A 23,882-nucleotide genomic window follows, 5' to 3' on the forward strand; every position below is an offset into this window, starting at 1 on the left:
CATATACTCTATGAAGTCAGATCCCGCCCTAACGGCCACATGCATTGGCCATGTTACATCTGCCTTCATCATGTACAAGATACAGATATTGTTTTGTATTAAATAATTGGCAAGACTATTTTGAACTATTTTTTTAAATTGCTGTAGTTTAAGCAACTGGGGAGAGGGCACACAGTATCAAGGAAAGGGTCATGGGTCATCTCTTGGCTGTCATTACACCCTGGGCAGTACTAATTCATACCATACCAAACCCCTGCAAAATGTGAACTCTTAGAAAAACGACTACTGTACAGCATGCAAACAATGAAAATTGTGGTTAAAAAGAGCCAACGGATATCCTTCATTATTAAAGGTTGGAAAGCTCTGTACAATCAAATGTATTACAATGTTCGCGCAGTCTCGCTTTCAAGATGGCTAAGCACAGGTGAATTATGTTAAAGTCAAATATTGTTCAAGTCATCCAATGTAATAGAGTTACATTTTCTTCCAAAAGTAAACAGACTACTTTTAGTGCTAAAAAAGGTATTCTTTCAGAAACTACCGATATGGCAATGCAAGCAGGCTCCGTGGTACCGTCCCTTATGCCCAGCAGGACACCTACCTGAAGAGTTTTATCAAACCACCGGTTGCCGCTGTTCCATCGGCTGCCCCCACCGTGCAGCATCTGGGCCCCCACGCGGCTCATGTAGAGGTCATCCGACACGCGAGGGATGGGCGCGTCCAGGCACACCGTGAAGATACTCTTTTGAATCCTCTTCACAGACTCCTTGTTGGTTTTGTCTGGGGAGGAAAGGGACAAGCTACAGTCAGGAGATCCAGGCCTGGGCGTCTCTCTGGGAATGGAAGGGGCAGGGGAAGGAGTAATGAAGGACTCCCACAAGTTATTTCAAGAATACCATTATTTATTTTTAGCCTTTATAGGCAGCCCAAGGGCATTGTGGCGCTGTTACAAGAAAGGCTTACTTCGTTACAAATCATGACAGGCTGCCTGTGGTTTGTGGTTACAGGGAACCGAATACAAGACAGGCAGCGGTTATAGATCACTGTTACATAGGGCAGTGAGCTCTACGGGTCAGTGAGTTTACAGGTCAACCGGTTGCAAGATACAATCATTAAAGAGACAATGGTAGGGAAGGGTGAGTCTAATGTCTGGTCTGGGCTAGTTGACGAGCCTCATTTTGAGGGCTTTGCGGAATGAGGCGTGCAAGGTCTTATTCCTTAGGGTAGTTGGTAGGGCATTCCATTGACTTGGAGCTATGAAGGGGAAGCTTGTGCCGCCACCTTTGGCCCTTTTGAAGGTGGGGACGTTCAGTTGGTTGGAATAGTGTGATCATATAGCCTGGAGGAGCTGGCTCCAATTACTTTCTCTGAGAGATAGGATGGGCCTGTGAGGGAGAGGCATTTGTGTGTTATGGCTAGAGTCTTGAAGATGATGCATTCTTTGACTGGAAGCCAGTGTGCTGCGCGCCTGCATTGGAGATGTGCTCCCTCTTGGGGATGTTCAAGGCTGCTCAGAGCACATTATTCTGAATGATTTGTAGCCCGTTCAGATTTTTAACAGAGGTACCCGCAACGAGCACATTACAGTTGTCAAGTCTAGCGCCTATGGTGGTTCTGGCTATTGAAAGACAGTTCTGAGTAGAAAGGTAGGGTTTGACCGAATTGATCGTCGTCATGGTGAACAACGCCGAGGAGGCAATCGCACTGACGTGGCGTGTCATGGAAAGTGTGGAATCAAGGTACAACCCTCAGGGTGAGACTACGATTTGTGTGTGGTCTATAGTGAAAGAGCTGTATTGTTTGTCAAGTTTCTTAAGGGTTTCCTTGGGTCCCACTAGAAGGATTTCCGTTTTGTCTCCGTTTAGGCAGAGTCCATTGGCTGACATCCAGGCTTGGATGGTGGCATAGATGGTGTGGAGAGTTCTGGCATCACTTTCATAAGAGCCTGAAAGTGGGAGGAGGACCTGCGTATCGTCAGCATAGTTTGTGTATGTATGCCAAGAGAGTCTAGTTTGTCAAAGAGGGGTTTAGTAAGTATATTGTATAATGTGGGTGAGGTACAGGAGCCCTGAGGGACTCTGCAATGAATGGTGGTGGGTGCTGCGTAGGCCTGTTCAGAAAAGACCCTCATGGCTCTCCCTTCGAGGAAGATGGTGGTTCAGGTGGTGGAATCAGGGGTGAATTGAGCTGATGTCGTGAGATGTCTGCAGAGGGTATCATGGACAATAAGGTCAAACGCAGCAGAAAAATTAAGGCGGAGGAGAAGTGCAGGTTTGCCTTCATCCATGATTTCTGGTAATTGGTTTTTTAAGTCTAGAAGTGCTGATTCGGTTCCGTGGCCAGGGTGGAAACCCGATTCCCTAAAATGCTGTTGGTTTCCAGGAAGTCCTGGATTTGTGTGTAGGTGGCTTTATTAAGATTTTTTTAACAGAAATGGGACTGTGGTGATGGGCCGGGTCTACGGTTGTTTTTTTCAGGAGTGGGCGTACTCAGGCCTCTTTAAGGCAAGGTGCGACAATGCCTGAGGCAAAGGAGGCATTTATGAATGCTGTGATGAAAGGTGCTAGGGAGTGGGCGCAGTCTTTGATGATATTGATTGGCTGAGCAGATGTCACCTTTACAATTGGATGGTTTGATCTTTTGGAGGAGGGCTAGGACTTCATTTTCTGAGACATTTCTGAAGGTGAAAGGTACCTTGTCCTGCGAGGGGGAGTTTGTGGTTGGTGGGGTGGGAGGGTCTGGGCTGATCAAGGGGATGTGATTGGAACAGCTCTTGCCCTGTAGGAGGTGTATTTTATCCAGCATAAGCACCAGGATTCCTCTTCCATGATGTCTTGAGTGCTAGGGGCAGGGGTCACCTGTCTTTGGATTGTGATTTGGCATTGATGATCCTAGCGTTGAGGGCGGTGGATTTAGCAAGGATGATGGCTTTTTTGTATTGGGTGGAGAGTTTTCTATTTTTCTTTGGTGGATTCTAGAGGGTTGGTTTGCCACTTGGAGAGCGTGATGTGCTTAAGGGAGCGTAGCTCCTGAAGTTCTGACGAATACCAGTAGTTTGGGCGCCGAGTCACCTTGGCTTTCTTACGCTCTAGCGGAGCTATGGTGTCGACTGCATATTTTAGGGTGAGGTTGTATGTTTCGACCAGAGCTGTGGAGTCATTGGAGAAGGGCGTCCTGAGGGCTGGGACCTCCAGGTAGGGGAATAGGTTGTCTTTGGTTAATTTCCATGTGCTCCTGGCTAGGGCTGGTGGCAAGGGTGTATTTGCCTTAGTGTCTTTGGGATGGAGAAGTTAATAATATCGTGGTCTGTCGAGGGACATGGGGTGTTGGCGCTGACAGAGGTGGGACAGTTTTGGTCTGTAACCCAGTCAAGGATGCCTCCTTTGGAGTGCTTTGGATTCATGGCTCGTTGCATGAACCCGTGCTGTTAGGGGCATTGGCGAGCAAGAAGTGCAATGCCCGAGGTACAGATCAATCATTTATGTGCGACACATTTTATCTGAACGGAATGTTTCTATTTTCATGTGGTCAGTAAAATCTGATTCAATCTGATGTTTGCACCCGAAAATAGTTTTCCCTTTTAGGTGTTTATCCAAAACTGTCCACTAGATGGCAGCAAGGACCTTGCTACTCATGGATTTCTGTATTAAAGTAAAATTAAACACAAGGTCAGCACTGCCACCTAGTGGAAAAGGTCATTCATTTTCAGACAGAATAAGATTTAAACTGAAATAAGTCACATTAAAGGTTCCCCTTAATAATTTGTCTGCCTAATGTACTTTTGAAATTTGGAGTTTAACATTGGATTCCCAAGGCTAGAGGGCTGCAAAACTTCAACTATCGAATTGTCACAGAACATCCAAACGGACAACTTGATCAATGATCCTACATCAAACGATATTCTATTCAAAGGGCCAAGGAGCCATCACTTCTATTCCAGAGGACACAGTTCTCAGCAAAAGTTGATTATACAGTTCAGTTAAATAGCAGAGCCAGGTCTAAGACTTGGCATCCTTAATTCCCAGAGGATTAAATACCCAGATCTTTTTCATAGTATATAACCATCCACTTAGTAATTGTGCAAACTTTATATTTGTACCAAGGGCTTTATTGTAATTGTCTGATCAGAAGATTAGTCCCCCACAAGTGTTTGAAGTTTGGCCCATTTTTTCAAATATCTGTATATGTAGTTTTCCTCTTTACATTATAAATTCAGGACTACAAGAATGTAAAGAAATATCAAAGGCTGCATCAGCAAAATCTGTGATATTTTACTTCAAAAGAGCCACGTAGAACAACAAAATGTTTATATTGGCCTTGTGACAATCTCACCGTGCAAGTGCTTGAGGGGGTGAGCGGGTAGAGGGAGAAGTGCGGGAGTGGGGTGCCCCCAAGGAAGGGGGGGCAGGGAGGATCTGGGCGGGCCAATGTGGCAAGTGTCAGGGGAAGAGGGGGAAAGGGAGGATGAGTGCGGTGGGCAGGGAGAACCAGGTTGGGCTGGTCCTGGAAAAGAGGGCCCGAGGGCAAGTGCTGGCAAAGGATGCAGGGGGGGCTGGTAGGGGTTGGTCTGGCCCCTGTATGACTCTAAAGGGACCAGTCTCCAGTCGTGGCAGCAGAGGGAGAGTTAGCACTGGTGGGGGAGATGTAAGGAAGAGAAGAAAAGGAAAATCTTGAGAACTGTCTGAAACGTTAGAAGATTCGGCTAAAGTCTGAGGGGGGAGGGAGGCCGTTCCAGAGGGAGGAGCCAGCCGAGGAAAGGCATCTACCACCCACTCTTTGCTTGGAGAAATGTTTGACCTGCAGAGAGTTGGAGCCAGTGGACTGAAGGACTCTGGCCTGGAGGTATTTAGGGAGGGGAACCTGGATGTAAAGAGGGCACAGACCCCAGCCTTTTCAATGATGGGGTGCAGAAACAAATACATTTTTTGTCAACACTGGAAAACATAGTCATGTGTGATTTGTTTGCAGGAAAACATAGGTAAACACTGATGAACAATTTTGAAGAAAAATGTGAAAACACTGGAAAAACACCACCATAATCAGAAACAAACAATGAAAACAAGAATCCCTATTAATAGCACATTATCCCTTCACCCAAAGAAGTTAAACTAAAAATGATCTTTTTTTCACTTTGAGAATGAACTGTAGATGTCTTTGCTCCACATTTCATTCTGCGCCATCTAGTGAAGAGGTCTATAGGACTTCGAAAGTTAATGCGTGGCTCCATAGCTGCATACTAATTCCAGTGAGCCCAATAAAAAGGTATTCTGCATTGTGTGTGAGATAATTCATCTGAAATAAAATAAAGTATTTGGATGTTGGAATTATGAAACATTACATGCGTGGTGACTCCAATTCCCCTAGTCCTTCCTCTCCCGCCATAGTTTGGATTAGCCTGCATTACAGGCAGGCTCAGAAGGGCATCTCTGAAAACAAATGGGGCTACATGCTTGCGCCCACCCCAGCAAATACCATGTCCCCAACCACCAAACCTTGTTTCATTGGCCCCATGTCTCTCTGAGTTAGGGAGGAACAAGTACATGTGTTGTGTTTTCTGAGTATTCCCTCACAACTGGGTGAGTCTACTGCTAGCAGGCGGCAGAGTCCCTAATTATAGTTGGTCTTAGGAAGACTTTCCTTCCATTGACATGAGTGGAATCCTCAGCTTTTTGCTGACATGAGTGGAGTCCTCAGCTTTTTGCTGACATGAGTGGAGTCCTCAGCTTTTTGCTGACATGAGTGGAGTCCTCAGCTTTTTGCTGACATGAGTGGAGTCCTCAGCTTTTTGCTAGGAGTTGAACATGGTCCTGATTTTTGGAGGTTAAATACATGCTTTGTTGCTTTACTTGCTCAACTCATCTCTTTTGGGGGGTCAGGACAACCCATATTGTTACCAGTGCAAAGGAGACCCTTTGCAAGATTCCCTTATTTTACTGTAGCACACGCCACCTTACAGTGTAGTGTTGTAGGGGTACCATGCCTAGCTATTTCTTTTGTAACATTTTTTGATATTTTTTGGATGGATCCAGGACAGGCTGGTGGCAACGGATATTAAGTTTGAGTGTTGTATTACTCATGGACACGCTTATGCGTTACCGCATAATGCCACTTGGAATACCATATACTCAGAATGGTTGGGCTATGCATTTGTCACCCTGTAATTTGACCACCTTGTGCCTGGACCTTCTGCCTGCCCCCCTCTCAGGTCTGGAAATGGAATACATGCTAAGCATGTTGCTGGCACCATCAGGATGTTCTCGGGCAAATGGGAGGTGTGCGCATCCTGGATGGATGTTGAGGATGTGACCGACTTGTTCCAATTCACATTCCAGCCAGGGGATCTCTGTTGCTGGGCAGATGTGGGGCAAAAGCCTTTCTATGGCAGGGAGCTGGCACACTTGAAGGGGAGAAACCGAGAGGTAGTGATGTGACCTGTCTTGGGTGGACAGCGCGGTGCGAAAACTGTGCCGGGGCCACCTACTTTGGCCTACAGCAGAGCCGTGTAGGCGAATGTATGGGGAGCACGAGAAACTAATGGTGGCATGACCTTTAACGGGTGGACTGTTAGGTCCGTAACTCATGCCGAGAGCGCCAGCAGTACCCGGCAGGGAAAACAAGCAGGCTTACGAAGAGAAGTAGAAGGCAGAAGAACAATTCCATGGCTCATGGCGAAACAGGAATAAGCCAGTCCGGAATGGGCTGTGAAAGTTTGAGGCAGAGTCAAAAAGCAGATGAAGAGAAAGTAGCGAGACACGTTGTGGGGCCATTCCCTGGCCAGTTCCACAAGAGTGCGGTACTGGAGAGTCAAGGAGGACTCAGGAAGCCTCTTATCTTCCCAGTGGGATCAAGTTAAAGTAGAAAAAGTAGAGCGCAGAAGAAGCCCTTGTAGGCAACTACAAGATGTGTTAAAGAAGTTGAAGATAAGAGGCTTACAAAGAACTAGGGTGCACATAGGAGAAGGGAGTCATTCTCCTAGCCCCACCTGCAAAACGGGGAACTTTGTTTCTTTTTGTTGTGAACCTTGGAACATTTCCTGAGCTTGAGAATGCTGCACCTTGAGAGACTCATACCGAAGAGAAGGGAGTCATTCTCTGGGGTTTTAACAAGAAATGTTTTTCTTAGATTAGTATTTGTGTCTAAGTGGTAGGGATAGAATAGGAGTTTGGACTAGGACAATCAATTTTTAATTTGGACTACACAGACTTCCTGACTGACCGGAAACCACCTCTAGTTAGGGATAGATAGGTTTGTTTATTCTATGAATAAAAGTCTGTAACAACCACTATGCCACCATTTTGTCAGAATCCTCATTCCATGCCGCCACACTGGCAACACAAACAACACTGATGTAAGGAAAGAAAGGGAAAGTAAAACAGAGGTTTCACCAATGAGAGCTGAATTCCTCCTAACCGGTTCAGTGCACTGAAACCCTAAACTGTGAGGATGGTGTCTGGTGCCTGGGTGAACCAGGATCATTGTGTAGGGTCTTGTGGTACTGTGTCGGAAGCACTAGCCCACATCTGGCTCCCAGTGTACAGTGCTCGGCAGCAGCAAGCCTGCCCTGCATATTAAATGCTCGGTGAGTTGTGTGTTGCAATCTGTGTCCCAGGGTGCATTTTATCAGAGAAGTCAGCCTTGGCCCCATTGCTCCCAGGGTTAGCGTTAACATTTATATATACTAGTGTCAGTGCTGGAAACGTTGATTCAATGGTTTGCGGCTACCTGAAATCAGTGTGTCACCTGTTCTATCTCATCTGGACCCATGATTGGTACTACCTTCGATCTGTGTTTTGTGCCTTGGCCTAGAAGTTAGTAGTGTCGGCTTTGGTCATGGGTTCCTACCATTCAGCAGAGCTATAACTTTGGCCATGGTGTTCTAGTGGTTGGAGTGTTACTTTTGATCAATATGTTGTCTGCATTGGCCCAACGCTTCCCAAAGTTGTGCCTTGTCTTATAATCATATCTGATGTGTTGCTTAGGCCACCTGTTAACACTGGTTGGGGATACCTTTGAGCCATTTAATGTTCGCCTTGGATTAGCTATTACTACCATTTAGGTTTTCCTTGGTTTGGTTGTTTCCATGGTTAAGCCCTACACCTTTAATTCGTTTATTGCAGGCTTAGCCTGATTGTTTTGATGGTTGCGCCCTACTTTTTATTCAAGTGTTTTAGGCCTTGGCTAACCTCTTTGCATTGCAGAGGTCTTCCTTTTGGTTTGTTGTAGACACTACGTACTTGTTCTTTACCCACACGTTTTGAACGGGATGCTGTTGGCCTAGACCCATCTGTTCCCATATCTAATAACATTGACTCGTGTACTCCAGCTGTGGGTCTACCTGTTCCCATGATGGGACCAGATCTTAGTTAAGCTCTAACCTTTGAACAATGTGCCATTGATCTTAGCCTACATGTTTGCATCACTGAATCGTTCCTTTACTCAGTGTGCTGTAGTCTGTGTGTACTTGTTTCTGAGGCTGAGCGCTTCCTTTTTATCCGAGTACTGTTGGCATGGATCCACCTGTTTCCAGTATTGAGCCCTATTATTAACCAGTGTGCAGGTGCTTGATTTCCCTGTTCTCCCAGTGGAGCTGTACCTTTGATCAGAGTGTTGTACGCCTTGGCCCAGCTGTTCCGGTGGTTGGACGTAAGGATTCCAATTGGCTCTTTGTTGGTTTGGAGAGAGGTATTCCAAATCTTCTCGAGCTGCATGAAGATCTGGTCAGAGGTGAGTGGAGAGCCATCGCTGTTGTACACGTCCAACTCAAAAAACTGCAAGAAGAGAGCAGTGGGGTGAGAGGAGAGAAATGGGTGAGATGTGGAAACTTGACAGGTTAAAGGTTCCCAATAACTGTTACACAAATCTACTCTGAAGAACTGCTCAAAGGGGGCAGAAGAGACCAAGGAGCTGCATGAAAGAGTGAGCGTTGAAAGGAGCGCGAGATAAGGAGTAGTGAAAGCCAAGGAGTGTGTGACAGAAAGTGCTCTAAGCGCAAAGAAAACACAGCTCATATAAAGAGGCGTAAATAGTGGCAGTGAGGTACAGCGAGTCAAGGGGGACAATGGAAAGTAGTGTATTTACACCCCCCACCCCCCAAAAGACTCTTGATCTGGAAGAAGTATTGCTGTCCAAGACAATATGGCCACGAGGAACCTCAGCGCTTACCGCATAGGGTACCAAACTATTGCCATTTGAGTTCTTCCTGAAACAAGCAGAAGAGTAAAACCACCAACACATTTTGGAGGAGGGGTGTCTGGAAAAGAAGCTTTATTTTCAGGTAATTTAGTACAAGGCATACGTGGCACCAGGAGTAACATCAACAGCTTGCCTGCACTTTCTCCTGGGAGCATATTCTTCTGGATTATGATTAATGCCAGTGTCCATGTGGATTGCTGCCCTAAGTACTCACTGGCACAGAAATGGTGTTGGCGTGGCTGGTTTACAAGCTATTGAGTCTGGGCACCTACACAGGCACACTCAGACCCTAGGAGCAATCAGCCTTGCCCAGGATTGGCCCTGGACCATTGCTTCGCCAAGACCACCTCTCTCTAGCCATGTCCCAGCTTCTTCTCCAAGGTTTTCTGGGATACAGAAGACACCCCCCAAAAGATCCTGGAGGCCTACCCGGACCACACTCACCCCTAAAGAATGACATGCAGAACTTGGAAGGTAAATGGTCTGCCCCCCACCCAAGAGTTATCAATGTCTTTTCCAGCCCTAGGACAGTAATTGTGAGATGTCCCTTGATCGTTTCCCCTTATCCAAAAGACCTCATCACGTAGTTCAAAGAGTTCCAGACCTTTCCAGTCCCACGAGATGTGGAAGCAACAAGTTCTTCTGCTTTAAAATGGTCTGTATTCACAACACCAAAAATGGCTCTCTCGCCAGCTTGAAGGTACTTAGTGACTTGGAGTAAAGTAATTCCCTTGTTCACCCTTGCTCGAGTTGTAGGACATCTTATCCCTTTGTAAAGTATATGGTGTCTTTGCCCAGTCTGGGCCCCTCAGCTCTTCAGCCTCTGTTTGTAGGTCGATACTCTCAACCCATTGTGGGGTATTTGGACTCTCAGCGCAGTATGGCTAAGGGCTGGCTCAGCTCTGCTTTGGTTGTCGGTTTCTTCACCCTCTCGTGAGGCACTTGTATACAGAGCCTGGCATGGGTTATGGGCTTTCCCGGTCCTGTTTCGCTGCATAGTTTTCTCACACACGCTTGAGTTTGCTGATCCTGAGCCCAGTGTGGGCTATTGGCTTTCTCATCCAGACTGTGCTCGTCAGTCTTGTGCACCCCCCCCTTGTCCCAGCCGTGGGGTATGCAGATCCTTGGCCCGGCATGGACTAGGGGGTTTCTCAGCCCGACTGTGCTTGCCATTTATTTCACCCCCTTGTGAGCTATGGAGATTCTCAGCCTGGCATGGGCTCTTCTGTGGCCTTACCGCCCTACACCTTGTACAAGGGTGCATACCTGCTTTCCATAGGTCGGTGCTCGTCAGGGGAGGCAGTCTCTCTAGCCCCCGCAAGCTGTGCTCTCGACCTCACTCTGGTCTCTGCGATCGGGTCTCATGCTGGTTCCTCCCATTTTTGACTGACAGGTCTTTGGTGTTGCATAGACAGTGCACTGTCAAACTCTGCTACCTTCTTCCTCGGGGCCTCCGAGCACCTCAGGCTCCCCCGCCTTCGCCAAAGTGGCAGCGATCCGTGGGCTTCCTTGGCTCTCCACCCAGCACTTCAACTGCGTCTCTTCCTTCAGACTCCTCCTGCAAGGGAGGGACTCCCTCTTCTGCACTGCTGCGCAAGCTGGCTTTCTCTCTCTGGCTGTCATGATGCCTGCCTCCGGGCAGCTGGACCAAGCCCATCCGCCCCGGAAGCAGGCATCCAGACATTTGTTTAAACCTCAGAAGCCCTGGCTGGGGGCTATCTGGGTTCAGTCCTGGCGCTTTAGGCGGAAGGCTCATAGTCATCACTTACCTCATGCTGCACATGCATCCAGACCAACGTGAGACCTGGAAGGGACTATTTTTCCACAAGGACTAGTTTTCACTCTGGTGTGGTCCTAGGGACTTCTTACCTGGGATTACTTTTGAAGCTATTTAAACCAGCCCGATCTACTACACACGCTTCGCATTATTCTGCATTTAGCAGCGTAACGCTCACCGTGCCTGCAAACCTGCATCCAGTCTTCTGCCACGCCCGTCTCGAACACGGAGCTGCTAGGAGAGAAAGGAAAATAGGAGAAGAGGTTAGATTACGGATTTTAATCTATTCCTTACCTGATTTCGGATCTTGCATCACTCCGGGCCTAAAGGGACATTCTTTCGGCACGCATCGTATTCCAGCTGCAGCGCCGCTCCATTTTCACCAGCCCACAGCATCTCCGACTCGGCGCTGCCTCCGTCATTTTCTTCAGTGATTTTCAACATCTGGGGAAAAGACAAGAAAATAGCAAGGTGAGCCTAAAGAGACTAAAAAGACAATCACTTTTATTACGATACTCACCTGATTATCACCGGAGGCTTTATCCTTCAATACGCCGCAATCTTCTTACGCCGCATCTTGGAAAGAAGGAAAAAACAATGAGCTAAACTCACGCAACTTTATAGGATAGTTTGGGTGATAGACTCTTACCTGAACGCCGCCAGCAACCTCCAGACAGGATTTGTCGCTGCAAATCAACAGGGGAGTGCAAGAGTGAACATTGGACATTTTGAACTCTTTAATCTTGGCAAACTCCAGAGTCAATAATCGTCTAGAACTCCAGCACCTAAAACCAGTGAAGCAACTGGTATCTACGCGCCCCTGCATGCCATGCAGGATGGAGTGCTCACCAATCAAAAACATAAGGTGAGGACACTGATTGGGAATATTGGAGGTGGCAAGTGGGTAAATCGGGAGCAGGGGAGGGGGTCTGCATTCACACCCACGGGGCCAAATCCCTTTCTCCATCTACAGGAGAATATTTCTACGAGTCAAGCTTACAAGACTAAGGGGGTCCGTCCAGACGGTCATCTTTGCCCTATGCTTCACGTTGGTGGAGGCCGCAGCTGTCCGGGTTCGATCTACACCCCTGTGGGAACCAGGTGAGCATAACACTGGCTGGTGCTCACCCCCTGGGTTTGAGTACCGGAATCTTTATGTTCCTCCCTGGAACGAAATGGGCGAATCCATTGTTCCGCTCTTCATGAAAGGGCAGCAACAAGTACATTTCAGAAACCAAGCCATTAAGTTTCAAATTGCCCTGTATATTACGGCCATGTTTAATCCCCATATAGCAAACAAACACTTGGACTGTGAAGTAAAGGGAGCTGGAGTAAAGCCCTTACCTGGGGTTTCCTTGTCCCCTAAGGGTACACCCGGTGGGATTCTTCTTGCTCTGTCCTCTAGGGGGTGTTAGGCGTAGCAGAGCGACATCCCTAGTCCCAAATTCCCTGGATTTGTCACACTTCCTTTGAGCAAAGTAGCTCAGCCCCATTCCTGTATGTTGTGGGATCGAGTTCACACAGACACAGAAACAAGGGTTTATTTAGAATAAAGAAAAGGTTACTCACCATTGTGACCAACATAATTCTAGTTCTGAATCTCCTTTCCTCCGTACTTATGAGACACTCCGTTCATCGAGATGGGACAGTAGCACTTTTTGGTAGCACCCAAAACATTAGTCATTTGTAAAATGTTTGCGCGAGGATAGGCACATGCACAACCTTAGTGCTGCCTTCCTGAGCCCCGCCTTAAGCCTTACCCACCAGCCCTTTTCCGATCGCCAAGATCAGTGATTTGAGGTCATTTAAGGATCTTTCAAAGGGGATGGTGAGCGGGCATATGGAGGAAAGTGGACTCTGGACTACGAGTACATTTGTCACTACAGTGAGTAACGTGTTCTTACTCCTACGTTCCGCCCCCTTTCCTCCTTACATATGTTTGATTCTCGAGCACTGCAACAGGAATAGTGGGTGGATGGACCCAACCTAATGTTACTTGAAGAGAATTTTGAGAACTGCCTGCCCGAACTGAGTGTCAGCTACGGAACTCTTGTGAAGTCAGCAGTGCTTACAGAGAACCGACAGGGAAGCCTAAGTGACAGCCCTTACTGGACCCCAATGGTAAATATTTCTGGAAGGCTACTGAAGCTACGTAAGCCCCCACAAGGTGAGCATGTAGACCCTTCGATAGTTGGAACCCTGAACGGAGCTGGCCTCAGAGACACAGTAAACAATCCACATAAAGTTGGTAGCTTTGGATGCTTGAATACGTCTTCTGGAATTATCAAACTTAACAAAAAGGCTAGAAGAGAATCTGAAGTACTTTGTTCTGTCAATGTAGAACTTGAAAGCTCTCCTAACATCAAAGTTGTGGAGGAGCCTTTCTGAGTCAGAAGATGGTTCCAGGAAGAAAACCTGAAGAAAAATGGAAGGGAAATCTTAGTTTATATGAAATTCTGACACTATTTTCAGCAAAAAAGATGGATGGGTTTTAAATGTACTAAACGGTTCTTCCCCGCAAAGGGCCTGCAATTCACAATCTTCTTGCTGATGTTAAACCTAAAAGAAAAGCAACCTTTCATGAAACCAACTTAATATCAGTAGCAGTCATTGGCACAAAGTATTTTTCTACAGATTGCGTGACGAACCGCAGTAAAATCTGTGAGAAGCCTGTGGTATTCTCAGTCCTACTCCCCTTGGATCCTCTATGCAGGTGGCCAAGGAAAGGCCATCACTATTGCTTTCTTTTGAAGTTGATGAGAAGCCAGTCGGCTTTTGTGAAGGTCCCTGAAGACAATGTGACGCGGGAACCGACTCCCCCCACCACAGGACAGCCTTCCCTGATTATCGTGGCGTAATAACAGTGCAAGGCACTGGCAGGGAAGGCCACATGATATCCTGGAGTCCAAAGATGTTTAATAGTGTTGAGGAATGAACAGCGGGTAGCAAGAATCGAGTACTGGATGTCACAGGATGGGGTCACTGGATGTCCAGAGGACAGAGGCTGGTCAAGACAACCAGGGTAAGGTGGGAAGGAGATGGAGTAATAGGATCCAGCCATCAAGGAAGGGCAACAGAGTACTAGGCAAGAAGTAGCCAAGGGGTTTTCAGGAAGGAAAGGAAAAAACAAGATACAGAAGGAGGGAGGAACCCCAGAAATGCTGGGAATAAGACACGGGCAAAACAGGATACAGGAGCAAGGACATGGACAGGTGAAATCCACGTTGAGATGTGCAAAGCCCTGTCTCAATGCTGTCTTTTAGGCAGCCGTAACTATAGCAAGGCTGCAAGGAAGCCAAGCAAGGTTGTCCTGGCAACCTGGAGACTCTGCTGGATCAAGCATGCGTGAATAGAAACACTGTTTCCCGCGCATGCGCAGATCTCCAACAATGGCAGCTCCCATGGCACTCAGGGACTCTGAAAATGAGGCCGATTACAACATGGGTAGAGCCACCAAGAAGGCCTATGGCTCTGCAAACTATAACGCCAGGTAAGTGTTGTGACACTATGAACCCTCGCAGGAAGGCCCACGGTCCCGGGTTTCAAAGGGTGACGGAGAAAAAACTCCCAAACCAGGCGTGAAGCATGAACATTGGAAAGGGGCTCCCAGGTCCGATCACAAGCAGGAAACCCCTCATCCAGTCCACCAAGAACTGAAGGACCCCACGACAAATCCAAGAATCACAAATCTCCTGGACCTCAAATTCAGGCACTCCACCAAGCAGCAAAGGAGCTGGGGTGCGAGGGCAAGACGGACCGTGGGCATCAGTGCGGCAGGGTTTCAGGAGAGAAATATGAAAAACAGGGTGGATGCGCAAAGAGGAAGGCAAACGCAATCTGTAAGCCACTGAAGACAAGCGTTGCAAAACCCGAAAGGGACCAAAAATGCGGGGGGCCAGTTTGGAGGGCAGATTACAAAAAGACAAATTCTTAGCAGAAAGCCAGACCAGATCAACAGCATAATCCAGTTCAGGTGACCTTCTCTTATCGGCCTGCGCTTTCATATACCTCTGTGTCTTGACCAGCATATCCAACATCATTCGATGTTGCATCTGGATTCAGTGAATCATTCAATCAGCAGAAGGAACAGCACTGGGTTGGACCGGTGAACAGGGTCAAACTTTGGGGTTTATGTCAGAAGAACAAAAGAATGGGCTCCCATCAGTTGCTGAATGCACTGAATTGTTATATGCCACCTCAGTAGCGTCCAGGAGATCACACCAATTGTCTTGAGTAGCGTTTGAGTAGCATCGTAAATAAGTCACCAGGGTCTAATTGGTGCGCTCAGTTTGTCCGTTTGTCTGCTGATGGTAACCAGAACTCCGAGCCCGCTTAATTCCAATGTGTCGGCACAACTGGACCCAAAACAATTAAAGGAATTGGGAACCACGATCAGAGAGCATCTTCTCGGGTAAACCATAGAGGCGCTATATCTCATGAAATAAAGATTTAGCCCTCTGGAGTGCAGTAGGAATCCTAGGAAATTGAATAAAATGTGCCATCTTGCTGAAGCACGTTCTCAATGTCACTGGGGCTAGTAAGATCGGTGTTTTGTTCTCCCTGTTCCCCTCCCTTGCCTTGTGGCACTCTGAAACACTTGTGCACGAGCGCAATAGAAATAAAATATCAATATCAATGATACATGTGTTGCCATTAGACGGGGGTAAATCAACAAATGAAGGTTTCAGCAATAGTATGCCAAGGTTAAGACAGCGTTTCTGTAGGGTGTAGCAATCCAATGAGTCTCTTTGGATTGTTCTTCATTTGAGCGCAGACTGGACACAAAGCCACAGTTCTTTACCTGGCGTGCCCATCCTGGCCACCAGAATTGACGAGAGATCAGTTCCTTCTTAGCCTTCGTGCCACGATGCCCACTAATCTTTGCATCATGAAAACCATGAAGTATGGATTTACGAAGAGCCTTGTGTGAGGCAGGCATGGTATCACAAGTAAGGACACAGACACAAAAGGTACAAGTTTCAACACCTTAATTAAGTTTGACTGGGGTTGGAGACTTCCCATCTGGCCCCAATTCTATAATGGGAGTAGTCTAATTTCAAAACAAAATGGTCCAAGTCAGTCAAACAAAGGAAAAGGTCTGTGTCAGAAACCTATACTTGCCCTCACATTTCACAATAACTAGGTGTGCGGAAAAAGTATGAAAATAAAGAGTGTTAAAAGAATGTCAGAATGGCAATGAGAGTGGCTCACTACTCCCTTCCTCAAGTTCAGTACAATGGGTAGTGGGTAGTATGCACAGTGGGTAGTATGCACAGTTCAAAGAGTTCCCATGAATCTGTTAGGCTTCCCTCACCTATTTCAATGTTAGTTCAATATACATCACAGTTCTCTTCAATGGAATCTTTCGGGCATCCCTCACCTGGCTTTACAATTGTCAAATAAACAGATATTCACGAAGTTCCTTCTTGATTACTTTCATAGGCTGCCCTTGCCCGTCTTCCGACACTTAAACACGGCTGAAACACTTTCCAGCCAAACAGCTCTGCTTCACAGAGCTCGGGGAGAACACCCTTACCCAACCTGTGTACTTCATCTCACAATGTTCACCTGTCAGAGACCTTTGCAAAAGCATATTATCACCCTCATGCGTGACCACTCCGACAATAGGGTTGGTCTTAGTATCCCTACCTCTTGCACTCCGTGCCTCTAGTGCTACGTTTTGTAGAAAGGGCCCTCGGCCACTCTCTTCCTTGTTTCACCAAAATCATGCAGTGCATTAGGATGGGCCCACAGCCACCCTGTTCCTTGTTTCACCAAAAATATCCATTCACTTTCACATTAGCCTTTCGGGATCTCTGCATGCTCTTTTTCCCTCGTGCCCTTCCCTTCAGTGGCTTTCAACACATTTTTGCTTTCATGCTCTACTGTTCTGTTATCCTTCAAGTAGTGTTTAACAATGTGCCTTCTCACACGGTACCACTCTTACTTTATTTCTCATCGGCTCCCTCACCGGTCAAATACAATCAACCTTTCTGTTCAGTGTTTTTATCATTCAATGCGTAGCCTCGCGTGCAATACGGTAGCCTTCCACAATCGCGCGTATCTGTTACGCTCACCTGGTCTCTGCAGGGGTGTTGGGGCACGGTTGCAGCCCTCCCTGAACTTGATTCACCCCCTTCAGGCCTCTCCCTCAGTAGAAAAGCTGTGAGCGGTCATACGTGGTGATACTGCTCCTGCGTGGAGATAAGAGTGTGTGAGTGCGCCAATCTGTGATTGTTGTACCTCTCAAACCCATCACCCCAAAGTACGGTTTCTGTGAGCATACGCCAGCCCATAAAGCTAACGTGTGAATTATGGAAAAGGAGCTCTCCGTCCTGCTACTTCTGGCAGGGGCGCGTCGAATGGCATCTAGTTCCTTCACTGATCCCTGATAAGGATTAGTCCAGTTGAGCTGCGGCTATGCTTCTCCTTATGATTGGTAAGTTTTCTTGAGCTCTTGTGATGCTGTTCATTCTGTTTAACGTCTTTATATGTTGCTCCTATTTATGCCCGCAATAATGTCTCTCTTCTGTTTTCTTCCCTTAGATTGAAATGTGGCCTCAGTGCAGCTGTGAGACGCGACCGGGTGGAAGATGGATGCTAGTGCAATGTTCAACACCAGGTAAGTGATGGTTTAAGGAAAGCGCACAAAGTATGGCGAAGCGCGTCCTTAAAATGACTTTTTTTTATGTCTAACCTTGTCTTCTGTTTTTCCTTGCAGTCGCTGCTGTCGAAGATGGAGCGTGTCGTGCTGCGGTGTCAAGATGAAGATTTCAGCGTTCCGGAAAGTGTAAAGATGAATATTTGGTTCGCCGGAGAGATGTACAGGTAAGAACAGCTTCCCCCAGTTGGCAAGTATGCTGGCAGGAAGCAGTCCAAGAAGCAGGATCTTCAAAGATAAGTCTGACCTCAGGCGACGGTGAGCGTTACGCTGCTTGCAAGTGCAGAATAACGCGTAGCGTCTGTCTTGAGGATTGGGGCAGTTTATATAGCTGAGGTCATGGGCACGCCCATTAGGGCTGGTTTAGCAGCCACACCCTGCCACTCCTAGAGAGTGAGCACGTGCAAAGGCAATCCATTAGTAGCCACACCCAAGAATACACTTGGGGCTGCTTAATGGATGGAATGTTCAAGGTTAATGCATCTGATGTGCTATGTCCATAATAAAAGCTTTTTGGTGTTAAATGGACGTTCTTGTTTACTTTTGTTAATGAGCCTGGTGCCAAAGGCGCCAGGACAGTGTCCACCCAGGTCTCCTGTGCATGCGACCCCTACATGCCTGTGCCCCCCGACTTCATGACCATGACAGTATCACAAGCTGGGGTCTCCCTTTCTCTGAACTCACCAGCTGCGATTGCTTTCACGCGTTCTTCTGTTTTCAGCTCGCCGAGGTCAGGGTCTTGCCCACCTGTCCCTCAGATACTCCAAGGTGGCCTCGCAGTCCAGGGAAGGAAACGAGCAGTCTGCTGGTGCACGAAGGAAAGGGACTAGCTGGGCCCTCGGGTCCCTTCTCCAAACTCTTCTGGCTTCTTGGAGACACGGCTCCCTTGCCACGCTTTCTCCTGCCTTAACTCGCAGCCTGTCAGCGCCCCATTCTCCCTGGCCTGGTTCTCTGCAGCTCTCCCCCAGCTGCTCCTCCATCTCGCCCTTCTCGCCCCCCAGCTTGCCTTCCTTCTTGGCCCTTGCCTTCCTCTCTGCATCTTCTTGTGCGCCACCTTTTATAGTTTAAAAAATGGTCCACGAGTTTCAGGTGTGTGTGATTTTGACTGAATGCATGAGCTTGCCTGGCCTTATAAGTGGGAAAAGACCAGTACATGTTACCAGTGGTAATCTTCATAGTTTCAAGTCTTCCTCGTCACAGTAGTTGGGCTGATTAGAAAAGGAGGGGAATTATGGGCGTTGTAGTATTCCATAATGGTAGAGGGAATATGGGGGATACCATATCTCACCTTCCAGTGTCGCTTCCCCACACTGCGAGGACCCCCTACCCGGGTGATCCTCCCTCGCTAGTCCACCCCTAGGGTCAGGATCCAATAGCGATGGCCCTTCCCTGGCCACCTGATTAAGGGATCCCCGGGGACTAAGTCATGAAACACCTTCAGGTTTTCCACACTGGGTAGGTAAATACCATTGTCCCTTGTAGACCAAGAGGCCATTTAGTTCACTTATTCCTGGGTTCAACAGCAGATCTTGACATTGAGAATGTTTTAAGGTCTCCCGTAGAATGGTATTCATGTATCGTTGTAGAGAAAAAAGGAAATGCCTGGGTAATAGTAGAGTGAGGTCCCCAGGTTCTTGCCCTGTTCTTTCACTCAAAGATCGAGATAGCATCTGCTCTCTTACTCCGAGCACCAGGAAAATAAGAAATCGCAAAGTCAAAGTGTGAGAATAAAAAGGCCCATCAAGCTTGTCTGGCATTCTGACACTGGAGAGAACACAAATACTGCAAATTCTTGTGATCGGTGCGCACTTCCACTATAAACCGCCCTCCTAGGAGATGATGCCTCCACTCTCCAAAGGCTGATTTTATGGCCAACAGTTCTTTTTCAATAACTGCATAATTCTGCTTGCTTGGTGTCAGATTGCGAGAATATGAACCCACAGGGTGTTCAACGAACGTGGTTGCGTCTTGTTGCAACACCGACCCAATCACTGAGTCAGACACATCAGCTTCCACAATAAATGGTCTTTTTTCCATCAGGGTGTGTCAGTATAGGTGCACTCAAAGGCTTTTTTGAGCTCCTCATATGCATCATCAGTCTGTTGTCCACAAAAAGGGTTGAGCACTACTCAACGGACGAGTTAGCTCCACAGATAACTGGGAGAAGTGCGGTATGAAACTGCCCTATGTAAACGTTTGCGAAACCCCAAAACCGTTGTAAAGCATTTTGATCATGCAGTTTCTTCCATTGCTGAATCACTCGTACCTTACTGGGATCCATCTGAATTCCGGTGTTGCTGATGACGCAGCCAAGGAATTATATCTGGGTTTGGTGAAACCCCTTTTTCAGCTTTGGCATAGAGATGTTTTTCAGCCAACCTATGTAGAACTTCCCTGATGTGGTTGACATGTTCTTCCCAAGAGGTTGAAAAAATTAGTATCATCCAGGTACACCCAGACAGACAATCCGAATAAGTCGGAGAAGATGAGGTCAATAAATCTTTGGAAAACGGCTGGAGCATTACTCATGCCAAAAGGCATTATGCGAAATTTGTAACGGCCCAAAGGAGTTTTAAACACCATCTTCCATTCCTCTCCAGCTTGGAATCCTGACAAAGTGATAAGCTCCCCTTAAATCCAGTTTGGAGAAGACCATAGCTTCGTGCAGGTATTCCATGATATCACAGAGTAAGGGTAAGGGATACTGATCTCTATTGGTCACATCATTGAACTGACGATAATCGACACAGGGACGCAGTGTCCCTTCTTTTTTCTTTACAAAAAACAAAGGGAAACTAGCAGGTAACTTTGAAGGTACAATGTATTCTTTCTTTAAACTGTTGTAGATGTAAATGCGAAGTGCTTCACGTTCCAGCGGAGTCAAAATAAATGTTACCATGAGGTATTGGCCTATCGGTCAAAAGATCAATTCCACAGTCATACGGCCTTTGCAGAGGCAGTGGTATATCGTCAGGAGCCAAAAACATGTGGTGGTACTCTTCATATTCCGCTGGAATGGCAAAGAACATAATCGGTTTACTTTCACCTGGTTGCAGGGCAGTTAAAGCAGTGAATTCATTTATGGCTTCTAAACCACTGAAGGACTGAATGTGTGTTGAGGCAAACACCAAAGTCTGAGTCCCAATTGACGTGTGGGTTGTGAAAAAGCAACCAGGGTAACCCCAACAAAATGGGATAGGTGGGTGTGTTGATATCCAGAGAGATGTCTTCAGCATGGCCATTTATTTGCAGGACAAGTTCCCACAGTATGTTGAGAAACGGGACCAGATGACAAAGGTGTTCTGTCGATAACTTCTATAGGAGTAGCAGTTCCTTTGCCCAGAAATGATATTCCATTCTTGAGTATGAAATTGTTGTCAACATAATTGCCGAGGCACCACAATACAACACACAAGGGTATCAATCTCGCCATTGCCCCAAAAAATCTGTACTTGAAGAACCAGCAAAGGAACAGGTTGCATCGGAAGGAACTCTTTGGGGTGGGTCGGAAGGACTGAATCTGAGGTTGGACCTGCTGTTGCCTTGACGTCTGATGACAAATCTAGTTTTCCGGAACCCTAGGTGGCCGGAGAGGACAGGTGTTCAGATAATGTCCCGCGGCTCTACAATACAAACACAAGCATAATGTCCTACAACGCTTATTTTCGGCCGCGGATGGCGCATAGCTGCTTAGGCTCAGGGCCCGCTTCCTGGGGTGCTACAGGCATAGTGGTCGCTGGGGGAAGTCTGAAGTAAGCATGCGCACACCTGCATATCTCTTCTCTTCTTTCAGCAAGACAATGGTCGATGCGTAACACCTGAAAAAGCAAAGACTGTAAAGGGTCAGGTTCCAGAATGTGTACCTGTTAGTCTTTATATTCTTCACATAGACCATGATGGACAAGGTCTTCCGAGTTATTTCTGGCCATTGTGAATCCATAGCTAACTGTCTGAATCAGCTTATATAAGTGACTGTGTCATTGGATCCTTGTTTAATTTTGATTAAATGATTCTGAGCCACTGAAGCCAAGATGGGTGATTGGAATACTTCTATAAATGCCTTTACAAATTCAGAAACATTGTCAAGAATAGGACTGTTAGCTGACACATAAGGAGCCGCCAGGCCAGGGAACTCCCGGTAAGGTGTCCCAAGATGTATCCCATCTTGCCTTTATCTTGAACAAAGTGCGTGGGACGAAACAGAAAATGCACCTTTCAGTGATTCCAAAACTCGGCTAAACGACGAGGGTCTCCATCAAATTTCATGGGGGTGTTCAGTGCTATGGTGCTCTTAGCATGAGAAAGGGCGGCTGCGCCCTGACGTAAGCTTGCATTTTCATGCTGAAGCGTGACCCTCTCCAAGCAAAGGGCTTGTAGTTCATACCGAAGATCCTGGACCGCATCAATTTCAAGGTCAGGGCAAAATCAGGCTTTGTTGGCTGGGGAAAAGCAGCACAGGAAGGAGCTGCCAACGCAGTTAAGTGTCCGAGATCCCAGAAACACGCAAGTGCTGCAAGGGAACGCACATAACGTAGAAGTCCCTGAAAACTGGCAAAAGTCATTTTATTGAATACTAAACTGAATGAAATCGGCAAAGCTGCCCTTAACGAATATGGAAATTAACTGAAACCAGCAAAGTGACTTGTTTCGAACACCAAATTGAATGAGATCAAAAAAAAAAATAATCCTATGTTTATTGAATACTGAACTGAATCAAACAGGCTAAGGTGTCTTTATTGAATGCCGATTTGAATGAAACAATTAAAGCTGCACTTACCAATTGCTGAACTGAATGAAATAAATCACGTTGCCCTTATTGACTACTAAATTGAATGAAACTAGCAACGCTAAGCTTATTGAACCGTGAAATGGAAGAAACTCAGCAAAGATACCTTTATTGAATATCGAACTGAATGAAAAATGTAAAACTTGCACCTATTGAATATACAAGTGAAAGGAAAGCCAAAGTACTATCCATTTTGAATATTGAATAATATGAAACAGCACAACTACTATTATTAAATCATGAACTGAAAGCAAATGGGAAATTACACTGAATAAAAGGCTCAGTGCAAAATTGGAGAAACCACTTGTTTGGCAGAATATTGAATTACTCAAGGAAACCTCGAAGTTCCTGGTTGCGTAACCTGTAATGGGTGGATCGTGTGATCCAATAACTGCAACTCGACCAGAGAAATATTACCTGTTGAAATGAAACCTGCTGAAAGTGAATGCAAGGTTTTTGGTTGTGTGACCTGTAATGGGTGGACTGTGTGATCTGACAACTGTGCCAAGACCACGGAACCATATATGCCAACAAGGAAGTTTGGTGAGGAGAACCATGAACTGTAAAGAATTGTTGAAATGTCGTCTAAAGAACCAAATCTCAAGATATTCCTTTTTGTGTCATTCTTTAATTTTGAACTTGGGGAAGGGAATTCCAAGACGTGTTGCCCTGGAACTATATTGAACTTGGGGAATGGCATCTTGACGTATATAAAAGATGGAACTTCTTGATTTCAAGTCCACCTGAAGGTAAATTGAACATTATAACAAACGTATTGACAGTTGGGGAAAAGAAGCCGAAGAATAAGCCCTGAAAATAGCTCAGAACTTTCTGTTTAGAACACTGTTTAGTGTATGGCTGACATCCTTACACTTGCACTTGGAGGAGAACAGCAACTTGAAATGCAGCAGGTATTCAACACTAGGAACTAGAGTGCGCGCCTCACCATCCCTCTGTTTCTCTACATATTGGTTCAGAAAACCCGGGTTTTAGAGGCAGTGGTTAGAGGCAGCGACCCCGGGGTCACCATGCCCTACCCAGGAGAGCCACATCATTGGTTTTCCCCTCTACCCCGCCAGGAAAAAAATAGTGCTTTTGGAGGGTAGTTGATTCCTGGTTACCAAAATAGACAGCCTCCCTGAAGATTGTTAGAGACATGAAAGCGCTTCGAGGAGAACAGCAACTTGAAATGCAGCAGGTATTCAACACTGGGAACTAGAGTGCGCGCCTCACCCTCCTTCTGTTTCTGTACATATTGATCCTTACACATTGTTTTGTCTTAGTGGTGAGGGCTAGCATAGGTTTTGGACACAGACAAACTTTTCAGTTGAACTTTCTGACACATACTTTCCTTAGTTTCTTTAGGTAGGGTAATCCCACCTTCATATAGGGCAAGTTAAGCCTTAATCCATCCTGATTTATTCATAATAAAAACATTTTGTTATACCATGAATCTGTTGTCTGTG

The 23,882-nt window shown here is 46.6% G+C and overlaps 1 protein-coding gene across 2 annotated transcripts in view; it reads right to left on the reverse strand.

Moving 5' to 3' along the window:
- Window positions 1-23,882, reverse strand: part of CRAT (carnitine O-acetyltransferase) — a 362,964-nt gene that overhangs the window by 125,255 nt on the left and 213,827 nt on the right. For both annotated transcript variants that reach the window (XM_069609217.1, XM_069609218.1), the window contains exons 6-7: window positions 8,594-8,768; window positions 602-780 (exon numbers count right to left, since the gene is read on the reverse strand). In XM_069609217.1, coding sequence (XP_069465318.1) covers window positions 602-780; window positions 8,594-8,768 — 354 coding nt within the window. The remainder of the gene's footprint in view (window positions 1-601; window positions 781-8,593; window positions 8,769-23,882) is intronic.

This window comes from Ambystoma mexicanum, chromosome 8, assembly GCF_040938575.1.
Source record: "Ambystoma mexicanum isolate Mex_15411 chromosome 8, UKY_AmexF1_1, whole genome shotgun sequence".
Taxonomy (NCBI): domain Eukaryota; kingdom Metazoa; phylum Chordata; class Amphibia; order Caudata; family Ambystomatidae; genus Ambystoma; species Ambystoma mexicanum.